This window comes from Mustelus asterias, chromosome 1, assembly GCF_964213995.1.
Source record: "Mustelus asterias chromosome 1, sMusAst1.hap1.1, whole genome shotgun sequence".
NCBI classification, from domain to species: domain Eukaryota; kingdom Metazoa; phylum Chordata; class Chondrichthyes; order Carcharhiniformes; family Triakidae; genus Mustelus; species Mustelus asterias.
The window spans coordinates 158176462-158193834 of NC_135801.1; the positions used below are offsets into that span (position 1 = coordinate 158176462).

General features: G+C 45.4%; 1 protein-coding gene across 3 annotated transcripts in view; it reads left to right on the top strand.

Annotated features, from left to right (window-relative positions):
- The window catches only part of pdzd2 (PDZ domain containing 2), a 486622-nt gene that overhangs the window by 384992 nt on the left and 84257 nt on the right, over positions 1-17373 (top strand). For all 3 annotated transcript variants that reach the window (XM_078221651.1, XM_078221659.1, XM_078221668.1), the window contains 4 exons: positions 536-609; positions 7133-7349; positions 13187-13304; positions 16627-16759. In XM_078221651.1, the coding sequence (XP_078077777.1) occupies positions 536-609; positions 7133-7349; positions 13187-13304; positions 16627-16759 (542 nt within the window). The remainder of the gene's footprint in view (positions 1-535; positions 610-7132; positions 7350-13186; positions 13305-16626; positions 16760-17373) is intronic.

A 17373-nucleotide genomic window follows, 5' to 3' on the forward strand; every position in this document is an offset into this window, starting at 1 on the left:
GTAGCTGTTTCCTGGGATTGTGTTGCACCAGGATTGTAGTCAATGGCAGTTCCCCAGGGTTATAATGGATGACCGTTTCCTGGGATTGTAACAGATGAAATTTGAAAATGTTTTGCTCAAAACTCCTGAATTTATAGGTACCTTGACACTTCGGCACATCTTGTTTGATTAGTTGATAACATTTTGCACTGATGGTGAAATGTTTTCAACACTTTTGGCATGATCTTACCGACTGTTCATGCCCACGCTCCCACCTGCAGTGAAGTCAGAGAATTTAACGCCCAGCCAACTCTCCGTTCACTCCAGTGAGATGGGAAAATCACGCCGGCCTGAACTTCCGTAACATTTTGACCTTTATCTTTGTTTCTTCACTTTTCTTCAACTCAGCATCATCATTGTGGCTTGACTTTTTTTTTAAGCAGCGGTTTGAATTAATAGTGATGCTAGTGTAAACATGTAATAAATCAGAGACGGTGTATTTTTAAAAGGATGCAAATGCTCCTCAGGATTAATAGGCCTATACTGTACTTGACAGGAGATGAAATTCTAGAAGTTAATGGGGAATCTCTACAGGGACTAACCCATCAGCAGGCCATCCAGACCTTCAAGGTAAGATGCCTTTTATAAAACTGTAGTTTCTCCTAAGTAATTTCCAAGGAAATTGTTGTTTGTTTCTTGCTGCATTTTGAACACGGGTGGCACAGGGATTAGCACTGCTGCCTCACAAGCGCCAGGGACCCAGGTTCAATTCCAGCCTCCGGTCTGTGTGGAGGTTGTACGTTCTCCCCGTGTCTGCGTGGGTTTCCTCCAGGTGTTCCGGTTTCCTTCCACAGTCCAAGATGTGCGGGTTAGGTTGACTGGCTGTGCTAAATTGACCTTTAGTGTCAGGGGATTAGCAGGATAAATATGTGGAGTTACGGGAATGGGTTCTGGGTGGGATTGTTGTCGGTGCAGACCCGATCGGCCGAATGGCCTCCTTCTGCACTGGAGGGATTCTATGATTCACAAGCTAAAGGTGAACAATTTCCAAGCAAGTTGTCTAGAAATTTGTAAAACATAAACTAAGTACCAAAGGATAGAATTTATAAATTTGCAGCTGTGCAGAATTTTATGCACCGAGATCATAAACATAGGAAGAACTTGGATGTCACAATCAGTGGCGTAGAGTTTTACGTCTATGATGGACAGATTTTGCTCATGGCCCACCCCCTTTATAAGCTCCCAATCTGGAGGAGTCAATTAAGATAAAAGCAAAATACTGCAGATGCTGGAATCTGAAACAAAAACAGAAAATGCTGGAAAATCTCTGAGGCTCTGACAGCATCAGTGGGGAGAGAATAGAGCCAACGCTTCGAATCGAGAGGCCCCTTCGCCAGAGCTGTGACGGAGTTGTGACCGAGGAGTCAATTCCTTTGAACTATCTTTTCGTGGTTATGTTTTTAGTTTTAAGTGCGCAGTGTGATTGTTAATCGATTATTTTGTTGAATTATTAAAGCCTGAATGGCCACTTTTACAAATTCCTGCTTCAGGTCAAGAGTCTCACATGCTCACAGTGAATATTGTGAGCTCACAGGTATAATCCCCATGATCTATAATGTAACAGGAAGAGGTCAGCTGCCAGAAGCATTTATTCAGATACTGGTCTAACAATATCAGCAATTCCTGGAGTTGTCTTCTCCCTGTGCCAGATTTCATATCATGCATTATGATCTTGAAAAAATATCTAATATTTTGCCTAGATTGTAATTGTAATATTGCGTGCTGACCAGCTGTATGTTTGGGATGGGCATGTTTGTGGATGTGTTCAGTACCTACAGCTATTCAGATATAGACGCAGTCCATGTTCATGTGCAGCAAGACATGGACAATGTTCAGGCTTGGGTTGATAAGTGGCAAGTAACATTCATGCCACACAAGTGCCAGGCATTGACCATCTCCAACAAGAGAGAATCCAACCATTCCCCATTATATTCAATGGCATTGCCATAGCTAATCTCCCACTATCAACATCCTAGGAGTTACAGTTGATCAGAAGCTGAGCTGGACTAGCCATTGTGGCTACAACAGTAGGTCGGAGGCTGAGGATTTTGTGGCAAGGAATTCACCTCCTGACTCCCCAAAGCCTGTCCACCATATACAAGGCACAAATCAGGAGTGTGATGGAACACACTTCAATTGCCTGGATGAGTACAGCTTCAAAAACACTCGAAAAGCTTAACACCATCTAGGGCAAAGTAGCTCACTTGATTGGTGCCCATTTAGCACCTTTAACACTCACTCCCTCTACCACAAGTGTACAGTGGCAGTAGTGTGTACTATCTACAAAATGCACTGCAGCAACTCACCAAGGCTCCATTGACAGCACCTTCCAAATCCACAGCCTCTGCCACCTAGAAGGATAACGGCAGCAGATGAATGAAAACACCTCCACCTGCAAGTTCCCCTCCAAGCCACACACCATCCTGGCTTGGAAATAAATCACAGTTCCTTCACTGTTGCTAAGTCAAAATCCTGGAACCCCCTCCCTTATAGCACTGTGAGTGTACACCGGATGGTCTGTAGTGGTTCAATGTGGTGACTCAAGGGCAATTAGGGATGGGCAAACAAATGCTGGCTTAGCCAGCGACACTCGTATCTGTTGAAAGAATGAAAAAAGGTACTAGTGTCATACAGACATACATGGTTATCTATCTGATGTCTGTGCTGTTGAGCAGTCTGTTGCGAGCCATGCGGATGTCATTCAGACCTGCTCCCAGGTCATGTACTTATTGAAAGTGTTGGGCTTGACCTGATCAGATCCTATTAAGCATTTTGCTCTCCTATTCTCTGGTGAATATGCCTTGGAATGTCAAACAGGAGAATATCCTTCATGCCTTATTAGCCATCAAAAAAAGAATTTAGAAGCTGTGTCACTCCATAGACACCATTTCCTCTCTCCATGCTCATTTTACCTTATTTGGACTTCCTTTGCCCATTTACAAAGGTTTAAAGAGCACAATGTAAATATTCACAGCTGAAAACAATTTTGACTTCATATGCATTTTCCTTAAGAAGCCACATGGTTTTTTTTCATCCTGCAGGCATTAAGGATTATCGACTTACTCTATTTCCCTTTCCTATCCCTGTTGTTGAATATCAGGCCCAATATCGTCCGGGACATCATCTGATTAATTACTTCAGGCTGATAACAAAATCTCCTGAGATTGTCCAGCTTCCAACTCGATGAGCATTACACTCACTATTTGTTAGGACGTCAGTTCTTCATTCATATCAGATAATATGCTTTCTTGGCTCAGATCTTCCTCCTTATGGCAGGTAGCAGAGGTCGGGAAAATTCCCAGCTCGTCCTGCCCACCTCAGGAGACAATCCCCATAAGGACGGAATTTCCATTGTGTGTGGGGGGGGGGGGGGGGTGTAGTTGTGGGTTCAGGCTGCAATCGGACCAGGTGACCCAGGAAAGAGTTCAGAGGCAGAGCACGGGTTGCTGGGTGTGTAGACAGGCTGTTTAAAAAACCCTCTCGGTGCTATTGGACTTCATCCCAGTTCAGTTAAAAACAGACCCTCTAGCTCTCACCCCTCACCCCCAAACAATCCCCATTCCCACCCATGTCAACTTATGCCCCAATCCATCCTGAGGCCCCTAATTTCCTCCTCCATGTTATGCTGCACCCCCAAACAACCTCTATGGTCCCTCATGCTCCCCATACCAAGGTATGCCCTTTCCAACAATCCCTAACACTCCTTATGCTCCCTATGCTGGGTATGATACTTTCATTCCCATTCACCCACTATACACTGTACAGAGTGAACTCTATAGAGACGGTAAAAATGGATTTCCGGGCTACAGTCAGGGGTACATAATGAGACCAGGCTGAGTGCCCAGAAATCCATTAGCTTGTTGAAACACCTGAGCCTCAGGGAAAATATTGCTTGATTGACAACTTTGGCTCTCTGATCTCAGCCATCTATCACATACTGTTCATTTACAAAAGATGATGATGCTTCAAGTGTTTGCATTTTCAACTATTAAAACTTTAAAGGGTCAGGATGATTTGACATTTTTGTTAGCCTGTAGTAAAAACAATTTTTATGAATGAATGACTTATTTTTAAAAGTTTTTTATATATCCTACTGTAATTATTGAGTTCATTCCTTCTATACTGTGTGCCATATGGGTTGTTTGGGGGCATATGTTGGCATAGGAGGTATATGGAGCCATTGGTGTTTGGGCATATCTTGGCAAGGAGGAATGAGAGACCATTGAGGTTTATGGGGGAGGGCATACCTTGGTATAGGGGGCATGAGGGGCAATGATAGAGCCAGAGAGAGAGAGAGTGCAGAAGGTGATAATCACCGGGACCCATGCATTTGGGGGCCCGACCTCGGACAGCATTGCCCTTCTTTCAAGTGGCCACCTCATTCTTCAGGTGTAATGAGCGAGTGCTTCCTGCCCTCAGGACATCTCTCTCTCTCTCTCTCTCTCTCTCCTCCTTCCCCCCCCCCCCCCCCCCCCCCCCCCATTCCATTCAGGAACCACCATGCTCCATTTTTAGCTTCATTTGTTAGAGGAACAAAATTTAAAACAAGTCATCAGTTTGAAACATCTGAAAGAGAGAAAACTCAGCTTGAATTTCCAAAACGGCATAAATTAATTAGGTGCAAATGATGGGAGGATATTGAAAGGAAAGAATTGCTTCCTCCTCTGAAAGTTATTAAGTTATTGCAAAGATTTGCCTTTGTTCATGAAGTGGAACCTTTTTTGTGTTGTATTGTACGGTTGGCAGGTGTGTAAGTAGTATTGCCAAAGTACTGGAGAAAGTTGGAAAAGAGATGTCTTGAGACTGCGAACCAAAAAATCCCGAAGCAGGTTCCTAGAAATGTTAGCCACAATCATCTCAGAGCTCGTTGTTCAACGTTGTAGTTCAGGTAGAATAGGTTCCAAGTTACCAGTGCCTTGAATGGAGTCAGGAGCTGGAAATGGTCCCAGCTCACAATTATTTTCTCAGTCTGGGAAAAGAGGCAAACCCAGGCGGAAAGGTAACTTGCGTCTTGGCCCCCACTTTTGTACAAATTCCGCCTGGGCCAGCTCGGACTGTACACCACTAAAGACAAACACGAGGTCAGTTTTATTTAAACCTAACTCCTTAGCTCGATCCCAGTCCCCTCCACCTTCCCTGGTGAACAGGACTTGGGGCCTAGTCTGTGCCTCTCCTGCCCTACCCCTTCAGTGAAAAGGCAATAAGTGTGTTATCAATTAGTTCTACCACTTGGCACTTAATGGTCATTGTTATTAATTACACTTTTTTAAAATATCAGTTTATTGCTATGACTGATTTTTTTTTGATCAATAGATTGTTTTTTTCATACCTTAATTTTTTTTGGTGCAATTCATGTTTAATGTTGTGCCAAACCAGCCGATGTACTCTTAATTGCTCCCACCAGCAGGGAACGCAGAGGTCGGAATATTATGGCCACTCACACCGGTGGGATTTTCCCATCCCGCTGCAGTGAACGGAGATTTGGCTGGCTTCCTAGTTCTCTGACCTTGCTGTAGTGGGAGGGTGGTATGAACGGCCAGTAAGATTGTGCCTAGCGTGTTTCCCACTGGCATTCGCGCCACAGGTCAAATGGGATTAACCCACCTGATCGATGCATCGGGGGAAACACAACGGCCAGCCCAGCTTTTCAGAGATTGGGGCGCCCTTGTCTTTCTGTCGATGGGTTTTATAAATGTATAAATATAAATAAAAAGCCAAGAGGTTTTGCTGAACCTACATAAAATAGTTCACCCCCACTGTGAGAGTTTCCAATTCTGGGCAGGGGAACGCTGTGAAGGCTTTGTCAAGATTTATTAGAATGGCTCCAGGGATGAGGGATTCCAGAGAAGCTGAGGTTGTTGTCCTTTGAGCCGAGAAACAAGAGGGGATTTGATGGCGGTGTATAAAATTGTGAAGGGTTTAGATAGAGTAAGTAGAAACACTTTTCAATGGCTGAAGGATCGATTGTCAGATGGCCCAGATCTAACGTCATTTAAGTTGATTGGCAAGAGAACCAGAGGCAACGTGAGGAAAACCATTTACACAAAGACTGGTTAGGGTTTTAAAAAAATTCTTTCATGTGATGTGGGCATTGCTGGCTAGGCCAGCATTTATTGTCCATCCCTAATTTCCCTTGAGAACATGATGATGAATTCTCGAACCCCTGCAGTCCATGTGGTGTAGGTACAGCCACAGTGTTTTAAAAAAATGTATTTATTAGTGTCACAAGTCCACTTACATTAACACTGCAATGAGGTTAATGTGAAAGTCCCCTAGTCGTCACACTCCGGCGCCTGTTCGGGTACACTGAGGGAGAGCTTAGCACAGCTAATGCACCTAACCAGCATGTCTTTCAGACTGTGGGAGAAAACCGGAGCACCCGGAGGAAACCCACGAAGACACGGGGAGAACGTGCAAACTCCACACAGACAGTGACCCAAGCAGGGAATCGAACCCAGGTCCCTGGCGTTGTGAGGCAGCAGTGCTAACTGGGCCACTGTGCTGCCCAACTGAGTCATCCCAACTCAGGAAAAATAGAGGCTTTTATCTTCAAGCTGGCTTCCAATGATATGACCGTATATTTGAAAGTCTTTTATTTAATTGCAAAGCCCAGCAAGTCAGGTATGCTATGAATCAGATATCGTGGCCCCTGTGGTGAACCATTGTTGGTTCCCACCAGGTAGTGCTGAGCCATGGTCTGGCCAGTACTATGAGTCTGTAGATATGTTACTGTTGGGGTTAGGGTTGGGCTGTTCTACCTATTAATATAGTCCTTATGGTACACCCCAGTCGGTTCCGCCTCCTGGGAGAGGTATAAAGGTCACTGCTCTGCCTGGTGACCCTTTAGTCTGGGATCGTATACTGTATATGGTAGCTCTGTTATTGTTGGCAATAAAAGCCTTTATTTCCCGAGTACATCCAGCCTCTCGTGTGTTATATCGCCCATCAGCCCCCGTGGCAGATATTCCAATTCACACTCCAATTGAATGAGACTTTGCATTGCGAGCACATTCTGACAGAATTTACCCTTGGGTATTTAACTGCTGACTGATTTATTCATTTATTGATTCTAATGTGTATTTTTTCCCATTAGCAACTGAAGAAAGGAGTTGTGACCCTAACTGTTCGCACCAGGTTGCGGAGTCCTAGCCTTACACCTTGTCCCACTCCCACTTTAATGAGTCGGTCCAGCTCTCCCAATTCCAACACCAGTGGCGGGACTCCGGTACCAGGCTCGGAAGAGGGCGATTGTTCTCGAAAGGGACCCGGGCCGAAAGATCGGATCATAATGGAGGTTACGTTAAAAAAAGGTACTGCTAATGATGAGATGGTCAACAAAATGGCTAAAACTGTACAGTTTACAAGTAATTTAAGAGCTGACAAAACATCAGGGAAGGGACAAATGATGTAAATATTGTCATCATCATAAATATAAAAGATTTTGTTTAACCATCCCAATCCTAAATGTCAAAATATCAGCTCCAGCCTGCTGAAGAACTGATGCGATATAGAGAGAAAGATCTATTCAGGAGGTCAGGCTAATAGTGAGCAGATAACTGAGTTGTACCGAGTTGTACTTTTCTAAATGCAAGTTCCTGACAGGGAGCAACTTTTGCTGGGACTGATTATTGGATATTCAGGCTCTTTGTTTTCATTAAAATTATTGGCCAGAGAATTGCATTGAATGCAAGTCCAAAATTCCCGTCAGGAGCTCAGTTGGATGAAGCTCCACACTACAATTCCACCACCAGCCTCCCTACAGTATGACCATCAGTCCCTCTTTGGCCCGACCATTAGTCCCTCTGCATTCTGACCATCAGTCGCTCTGTGGTCCGACCATCAGTCGCTCTGCAGTCTGACCATCAATCTCCATGATCTCCCTCATCACCTTCTCCTCCTCTGCTGACCTTTCTCTCCCATCTTTCCAGCATTCAGTTGCAGCCTTTTAGCAAGGAGATTCCCACTCAACAGCTGGTCAGACTTTTCACCTGGCCGGTTGTTGAGAGAAAAATGGAGAACAAGAATTGAAGTGAAATTATGCTATTAAATTTGGCAAAGTCTCTGTGTATGTCCACAACTCCGGGGTGCTAAATACCGCACGCCTTGTAACTATTGGGGCCTACATTTCTTCAACGAAAAAACCCCAACTTCTTGAACTTATGCCAGAAGTTAAGAACATAAGAACTAGGAGCAGGAGTAGGCTATTTGGTCCCTCGAGCCTGCTCCACCATTCAATAAGATCATGGCTGATCTTTTTGTGGATTCAGCTCCACTTACCCGCTCACCATAACTCTTAATTCCTTTACTGTTCAAAAATTTATCTATCTTTGCCTAAAAACATTCAATGAGGTAGCCTCAACTGCTTCACTGGGCAGGAAATTCCACAGATCCACAACCCTTTGTGTGAAAAGGTTCCTCCTCAACTCAGTCCTAAACCTCCTTCTCCTTATTTTGAGGCTATGCCCCTAGTTCTAGTTTCACCAGCCAGTGGAGACAATTTCCCTGCTTCTATCTTATCTATTTCTTTCATAATCTTACATGTTTCTATAAGATCTCCCCTTATTCTTCTAAATTCCAATGAGTATAGCCCCAGTCTACAAAGTCTTTTCTCATAAGTCAACCCTCTCAACTCTGGAATCAATTTTGTGAATCTCCTCTGCAGGCCCCCCCCCCCCCCCCCAGTGGTTAGCACTGCTGCCTCACAGCGCCAGGGACCCAGGTTCGATTCCCAGCTTGAGTCACTGTGTTTGGGGAATACTGGCCAGGGACCTGGGTTTGATTCCTGGTTTGGGTCACTGTCTGTGTGGAGTTTGCACATTCTCCCTGTGTCTGCATGGATTTCCTTTGGGTGCTCCGGTTTCCTCCCACAGTCCAAAGATGGTCAGGCGAATTGGCCATGCTAAATTGCCCCATAGGGTCAGGGAGACTAGCTAGGGTAAATGTATGGGGTTATGGGGATAGGGTTTGGGTGGGATTGTGGTCAGTGCAGACTCGATGTGCCAAATGGCCTCCTTCTGCACTGTGATTCTATGACACTCAGATCCCTCTGCACAACAGCGTGCTGCAATCTTGACCAACCTAGTTTGACCAATCTACATGTAGATTAAAGTTCACCATGATAATTGCCATACTATTTAAGTTTATTATTTATTTATTAGTCACAAGTAAGGCTTACATTTACACTGCAATGAAGTTACTGTGAAATTCCCCTAGTCGCCACACTCCGGCGCCTGTTCGGGTCAATGCACCTAACCAGCATGTCTTTCAGAATGTGGGAGGAAACTGGAGCACCCGGAGGAAACCCTCGCAGGCACGGGGAGAATGTGAAGACAGCCTGTATTCCCCAAACACAGTGACCCAAGCTGGGAATCGAACCTGGGTCCCTGGCGCTGTGAGGCAGCAGTGCTAACCACTGTGCCACCATGTCACCCTTTTACATGCATCAGTTATTTCCATGTTTATTGCTCGTCCCGCCGTGATGCTATCATTTGGTGGCCTATAGACTACACCTATAAGTTCCAAAAGATAAAGTAACATTCTGTTTCCTGGACTTTCTCCTCCCAATCTCCCTTGTTATGTGTTTGGATCAAAACTGGAATCAGTTAGCTTTAGGATAGTGATGGAAAAGGATGAGTGGTGTCCCAAGGGTAAGGTGTTGGATTGGGGGAAGGCTAACTTTAGTGGGATTAGGCAGAAATTGGCAGCTCTTGATTGGGAGAGGCTGTTTGAGGGTAAATCCACATCTGGCATGTGGGAGTCTTTTAAGGAACAGTTGTTAGGGCTACAGGACAGGCATGTGCCTGTTAAAAAGAAGGATAGGAAGGGTAGGATTCGAGAACCGTGGATAACCAGGGAAATTGAGGGACTGGTCAAAAAGAAAAGAGAGGCGTATGGTAGGTCCAGGCAGTTAAAAACGGAGGGAGCTCTGGAGGAGTACAAAGAAAGTAGGAAAGAACTCAAACGGGGAATTAGAAGAGCAAAAAGGGGTCACGAAATGTTCTTGGCAGACAGGATTAAGGAGAATCCCAAGACATTTTATTCATACGTTAGGAACAAAAGGGTTGTCAGGGAAAAAATCGGACCTCTCAGGGACAAAAGTGGGGAATTATGCTTGGAGCCCAAAGAAGTAGGGGAGATCCTAAATGAATACTTTGCGTCGGTATTCACAAAGGAGAGGGATGTGTTGACTGGGAGTGTCTCGGAGGGGAGTGTTGAACCGTTGGAGAAAATCTCCATTACAAAGGAGGAAGTGTTAGGTTTGTTAGAGAATTTAAAGACTGACAAATCCCCAGGGCCTGATGGAATCTATCCAAGGCTGCTCAGGGAGACGAGAGATGAAATCGCTGGGCCTCTGACGCAAATCTTTGTCTCGTCACTGGACGCAGGTGAGGTCCCAGAGGATTGGAGGATAGCTAATGTGGTCCCGTTATTTAAGAAGGGTAGGAAGGATAACCCGGGTAATTATAGGCCGGTGAGCTTGACGTCCGTGGTGGGGATGTTGTTGGAGAGGACTCTTAGAGATAGGAAGTATGCGCATTTAGAAAGGAATAAACTCATTAACGATAGTCAGCATGGTTTTGTGAGAGGGAGGTCATGCCTCACTAACCTGGTGGAGTTTTTTGAAGAAGTGACCAGAATGGTTGACGAGGGAAGGGCCGTGGATGTCGTCTATATGGACTTTAGTAAAGCGTTTGACAAAGTCCCTCATGGTAGGCTGGTGAAAAAGGTTGGACCTCATGGGATAAAGGGGGAGGTGGCTAGATGGGTGGAGAACTGGCTTGGTCACAGAAGACAGAGGGTGGTAGTGGAAGGGTCTTTTTCCGGCTGGAGGCCTGTGACTAGTGGTGTTCCGCAGGGCTCTGTATTGGGACCTCTGCTGTTTGTGATTTATATAAATGATCTGGAAGAAGGTGTAACTGGGGTGATCAGTAAGTTTGCGGACGACACAAAATTGGCAGGACTTGCAGATAGTGAGGAGCATTGTCAGAAGCTACAGAAGGATATAGACAGGCTGGAAATTTGGGCAAAGAAATGGCAGATGGAGTTCAATCCTGATAAATGCGAAGTGATGCATTTTGGTAGAAATAATGTAGGGAGGAGCTATATGATAAATGGCAGAACCATAAAGGGTGTAGATACGCAGAGGGACCTGGGTGTGCAAGTCCACGGATCCTTGAAAGTGACGTCACAGGTGGAGAAGGTGGTGAAGAAGGCATATGGCATGCTTGCCTTTATAGGACGGGGCATAGAGTATAAAAGTTGGGGTCTGATGTTGCAGATGTATAGAACGTTGGTTTGGCCGCATCTGGAATACTGCGTCCAGTTCTGGTCGCCACACTACCAGAAGGACGTGGAGGCTTTGGAGAGAGTACAGAGGAGGTTTACCAGGATGTTACCTGGTATGGAGGGGCTTAGTTATGAGGAGAGATTGGGTAAACTGGGGTTGTTCTCCCTGGAAAGACGGAGGATGAGGGGAGACTTAATAGAGGTGTATAAAATTATGAAAGGCATAGATAGGGTGAACGGTGGGAAGCTTTTCCCCAGGTCGGTGGTGACGTTCACGAGGGGTCATAGGTTCAAGGTGAAGGGGGGGAGGTTTAACACAGATATCAGGCGGACATATTTTACACAGAGGGTGGTGGGGGCCTGGAATGTGCTGCCAGGCAAGGTGGTGGAGGCGGACACACTGGGAACGTTTAAGACTTATCTAGATAGCCATATGAACGGAGTGGGAATGGAGGGATACAAAAAAATGGTCTAGTTTGGACCAGGGAGCGGCGCGGGCTTGGAGGGCCGAAGGGCCTGTTCCTGTGCTGTATTGTTCTTTGTTCTTTGTTCAGTACTCGACTCCAAAACTGGCTGTGCCAAAACTTGTTACGAATGAAAAATTCCTACTTCTTATACTGCTGGTAATATATCCTATTTGCTTTCCCCAAGGTGTCTACACCAGTTTTTAAAAAAATATTTTATCTATTATGACCTCCTTCTGCTCTGCACTCTGCAACATGTAAGCTTGTATGGTATGCAGTTGCTTGAAACTATCCAGACCGTAAACCAGCACATTGCATTTACAAGGACATATATCATACATGGGCCCACTCCCCCAGCATATTTGATTCAGCCTCTAGCCTATATATCACATTTAGATTACTAATCCCTACCCACATTGCTTTTTCTCATCATGCATTATTTCAAAAGGTTGATAATGATGTTGAAGAACAACATTCCCAGCATGAACAGCTTTGGCACTCCACTTGTGACTGGATCCTACACAAAGCTACTACCCTCTGCCTGCAAGAATGTTACCACACCTTTATTCAGCCTGAAATCTACTGACCAATTCAACCTTATGTAATAATCACTTGCGCACCGCTAAAGTATAGAATGTGAAGACAGCCTGTATTCCCCAGCATGTGGAAAGAGTTGGTTCTTGGGATGAAGGAAGCAAGTATAGAAAATCATAGAACCATAGAGACCCAACAGTGCAAAAGAGGCCAGTCGGCCCATTGACATTGTACCGACTCTCCGGAAGAGCACCCTACCTCGGCCCAAACCCCGTAACCCTGTACATTGATCATGGCCAATCCACCTTACCTGCAAATCTTGGACACTAAGGGGCAATTTTGCATGGCTAACCCACACATTTTTGGACTGTGGGAGGAAACCGCAGCACCCGGACGTAACCCACGCAGACACGTGGAGAATGTGCAAACTCCACACAGACGGTCACCCAAGACCAGAATTGAACCTGGGTCCTGAAGCTGTGAAGCAGCAGTGCTAACCACTGTACCACCGTGCCTCCCTGGCTTGACATAATAGTTATGCCTGTCAGGAAGTGAGATAAATTTCTGTTTAACTAACAAATTCTTTACTGGAATAGGCTGCAGTTCAACATTTTACATTTGGCTGATGAATTAATAGTGTTCTTATTTATTTAAAATTTAGTCAAGCTTCAAAGGAGATCTGTATGAGAATTAGAGGAACTTCAATACAATAAGGTGACAATTCTAGCTGCCTATCTGAAACACTTTGTTACAGATCCACACTTTTAGCCAGCTATTGCTATCTGCAAGTTTCAAGATTTTATCTCTTTCATGCTACCACAAAAACAGTGCAGGCACTGCTATTGTGATGTGTTTCATTTCAGAGCCTGGAGTTGGGTTGGGAATTGGGGCCTGTTGCCTTACATTGGAGAACGGAACCCCAGGAATCTACATCCACAGCCTTGCCCCAGGATCTGTTGCCAAACTGGATGGCAGGTTGAGGTCAGTCACAAACTGTGAAAAGTTTTTCCCCTGAAGTTGTGAACTGCTTGGGTGAAAGTAGGAGGCGGAGTGCTTCTGTCTGCAGGTGATGGGTGGAACTTTCCAGCCTCGTGCACCCCAAAACTGGAAATTCCCGCCCCAGGTCAACATACCTTTAGATGGTCTGCCAAATTTTCTGTCCCGCCCACCATGATTCCCGCAGCGGGTGGGATGGGAAAATTCCACCTGATGTGTCTTCTTTTGGCTTCCCAGTTGACGGGAGCTGTAGATCGGGTAAAGTGCCAACATGTCTCAGGAACTCATTTGTATAAGTTTGTTTGTTCGCTCCGCTCTGGAAGTGCTGACTCATGCTGGAATACAATTGCATAAGGCACTGATATTGGCTAGTTTTTTGGATATGACCCATGAATGAAGCTATTTAACCAAGGGGATGATCACAGAGGAACTCCATTCTCCACTTAACCAACCTCTAAGATGCATACTTTCCAGTCTCACGGTGTTGGCATTGCCCGATTGCCACAACGGGTAGAGTTCGGATGACTTAGCACAGAATGGAAATTGAAAGTGGGACCATCCTCTTATGTATAGCTCGGTATTATGTACTGAATTAATTGAGGCATCCGGAAAACTTCCACTTTGTAAAATGTTTGAACTCGAGCAAATAGCAGGCGGGATTCTTCGGACCCAGATAGCTGAAGAGTCATGGGGGAGGGGCCTAGTGCATTTATCGCCTGCGAGAACCCACTTTGGGATTCTCCCTGTCTCCCCACCCAGATGTTATCTGGTTTCTGCCCAGCGAAGGAGGAAATTAGATTTCCAGATTTAAATCTTCATCTAGATATGCTCTTTCAGTTTCAAGCTGGATTCTCCCTGTTCACAGGAGTCTCCGACTCTCGGGGAGTGGGAACCCGGCACGGTTCAGTGCTGGTCACTACAAACAGAGACCAGGCATGATGGCCATCCTGGGGGTACCACTGAAGACCCCAGGTGGTTGGTGAAGTGACTGTGCAAGTACACTGGCATTGACAGGGTGCAACTGCCAGGATATCACTGCCGGGGTGCCAGGCTGGCAATGCCAAAGGGGGGACATAAAGGAGGGGTCATGGGGAGAGCTCCTGAAGTGGGGGGAGGGGGGTGTGGGAGGGCATCTGAAGTGGGGGGGGTGGAACCATGGGGTTGGCTCCTGAAGCAGGGCCATATGAGGGCTCCTGGGGAGGTGGGGGCCCTTGGCGTGGTTTTAACTGGCATGTATTAGGGGGATGATGTGTAAGGTTGACTGAAGATAAGGATGCCTCGATCTCCAAGGAACTGGCCTTGTCGGTGTCTTTAGGTCCCCGCTCCAAGAACAATTTAAAGTGTGGGAGAATTCAGTGAGAATCTCCCCAAATTGCAAACTGAATTGCACTGAACCTCCCAGTGGGAATCTGACCGGTTTTTCCGCTGAAGACAACACTTTGAAATTTTTTGGGAGAGTTGGGAGAATTTCTGAGAGTTTTAACCATTCCGTATCTCACTCAGCACCAGGGGAAGTTCATGCTGTTTCCCTGTGAGATATTGATTTTTCACCTTCAGCCCAGGTCTACTACTCCACCTTGGCTTCTTAACCTCGGTTGCATCGAAACTCAGCTTCTCACCGCACACGCTCTCCACTCTTCGGAAATGATAAGAGTTGCACGCACACTAATCCTTTCAACAGGGCACAGTCAGACCCACTCAGATTAAAAAGGCATTCGCTTTGTGATTCAGCGTATTTGATGAGAGCAATGCTTAATGGGAGTTGCATTTTCTGCCTCTGTATCCCAGGAATGTGTTGCCATTATCAGGACCTCTGGAATTCTAGGGCGTTCATGGGCAATCCCTTCAACAGCCCCAACCAAATCCTGTGGCATGAGATTGCAGATTTTACAAGAAATCTGTCTGAGGTTCTAAAGCATCTCAATCTCCACATCATAAAAACTTTTGAAACGCTGTATAAAAACTATGTTCAACAGTGGTTTATTCGTGGAGAAACATTTCGAGAAACATTTTAAATAGTGAAAGGCAGTGTGCTAAACTGATTTTAAACTAGATGGGCGATAAGTGGCAGCTAAATAGTAGATAAACAATACTTTGACTTCTTGATAAAAGCAAAATACTGCAGATGCAGGAATCTGAAATAGAAAATGCTGGAAAATCTCAGCAGCTCTGACAGTACCTGTGGAGAGAGAATGGAGCCAACGTTTCGAGTCTGGGTGACCCTTCATCAGGCTCTTGAATTGGAACGGTGTACCTTGAAAGCAATCTTCCAATCCACACGGAGTTACGGCTTAAAGTTCCCAGCATGCATTTCACAGTTGGCCATTTGCCAGACTCTGCATTTCAATGAAGTCAGTGGAGTTAAATAGTCCCCATTCACCTGTGGTCATAGAGCAGAGGAGGGAAGCCATGGGGAACACTTCACAAAAGACCCTCTCTTTGCATCAGAATAAAAGAGGGCAAATGGCAGCATTCAATTGAAAAAATATGTTGCTCCAAAAAGTATTTGTGCCAAAATTGCTTTTCCCTGCCATGTGGAAGGAAAGTTGAAACTGAGAGCAGCAGAAGAGTTTTGGTGATTCCCGTGCCAACTTTATTAAGATGGAAAGTGCTCTCATTTTTAAAAGAAATTGTGCCTCAACTAGAAAATTTCCATTAAGTGCGAAATGGAACCAGTACAAGACGAAAATGGAGCACTTGGCACCAGAATGAAACCTATTGGTTGCAGTACGAAGCTGCATTGCACGCTCCAGATTGAGTGGGAGCAGTGCAACAGATGGATGGAAATGGGTTGGGAGGCGGGGGGGTGCTGTTTAGTTGGGAAGGAAGGTGTTGGGTGGAGATCCTGTCACCTGACCTTTAATTGGGTTCGGGGTGAAGAAGGTCGATTTCAGCTTTCCAGCCTCTAAGTGGACAATAACAGCCTCATTCTGCTGCTGCTGCTCTGCTAGCTGTAGAGGGTGATGTGGAGATGCCAGCGTTGGACTGGGGTGGGCACAGTAAGAAGTAGCTGTAGAGGGTGCATACAATGGCTGCCTTTTATGGAACAGCAGTCTGCTTGCGAGCTGTGGGGGAGCTCTGTTGTTTGAGGCCCCCTGTGCTCAATGGAGGGCCCGGTGTGCAGCAAGAGCAGTTCCTGCAGGAAGATACGACCCTCCGCCATCCCCTTCAAACAGAAAACCCCCACCTCCTATTTCTCACCAGGGCCTGCACTTTAGAAATAGATACGGCCATGCAAATTACAGCTCTTAATTTTGTCACACACACTAAACTAGATTAAGTAATTTCCTTCCCTTTTTTATTCCAGCCGAGGTGATCAGATTTTGGAGGTGGACTCTGTAAGCCTGCGACATGCAGCTTTGAGTGAAGCATATGCAATTCTGAGTGAATGTGGCCCAGGTCCTATCAGCCTTATTATCAGCCGTCATCCAAACCCAAAGGTAAGTAATGTAACAAAGAACAGTCATTTAGAACTTAAATAAAACTATAAAATGTTGAAATAGACATCATGTAAAAATTAAACATGTACAGCCTTCCAGTTGTAAATTGTTGGAGATTTTTAAATCTTATAACTTCCTGATTTTTCTTTCTCACTCTTAATCCATTCTTTCTTTCCCTCTCTTTATTTCACTTTCTGGAGCTTATTTGTCATTGAATTTAGCCACTCGAATGCAACCTTCTTCTCTGCCCTTCACTGTTTATTTCTCAATTGTTTAATCTTATTGCTTAAGGGGTTACATGTTTTGGCTCATTGTTCATCAACGTCCCAGATTCTATTTCAGTCTTGTGCTGCTGTCAGCGTGCAGCTTTGTGGGCAAAACATTTTCAAACCTAAACATCTAAGATCAAGTTGATTTAACAGGGTACACACCCTGGAATACAGCACTCCCAACAAAATCGGGGCCAATGCAAGTGGCTCACCTGATTAAGGAGCAGCGCTCCAAAAGTTTGTGATACCAAATAAACCTGTTGGACTTTAACCTGGTGTTGTGAGACTGTGGCTTTCCAACAGGCTGAGGCAAGCATCTCCACATGTTGTAAAGGCACTGTGATT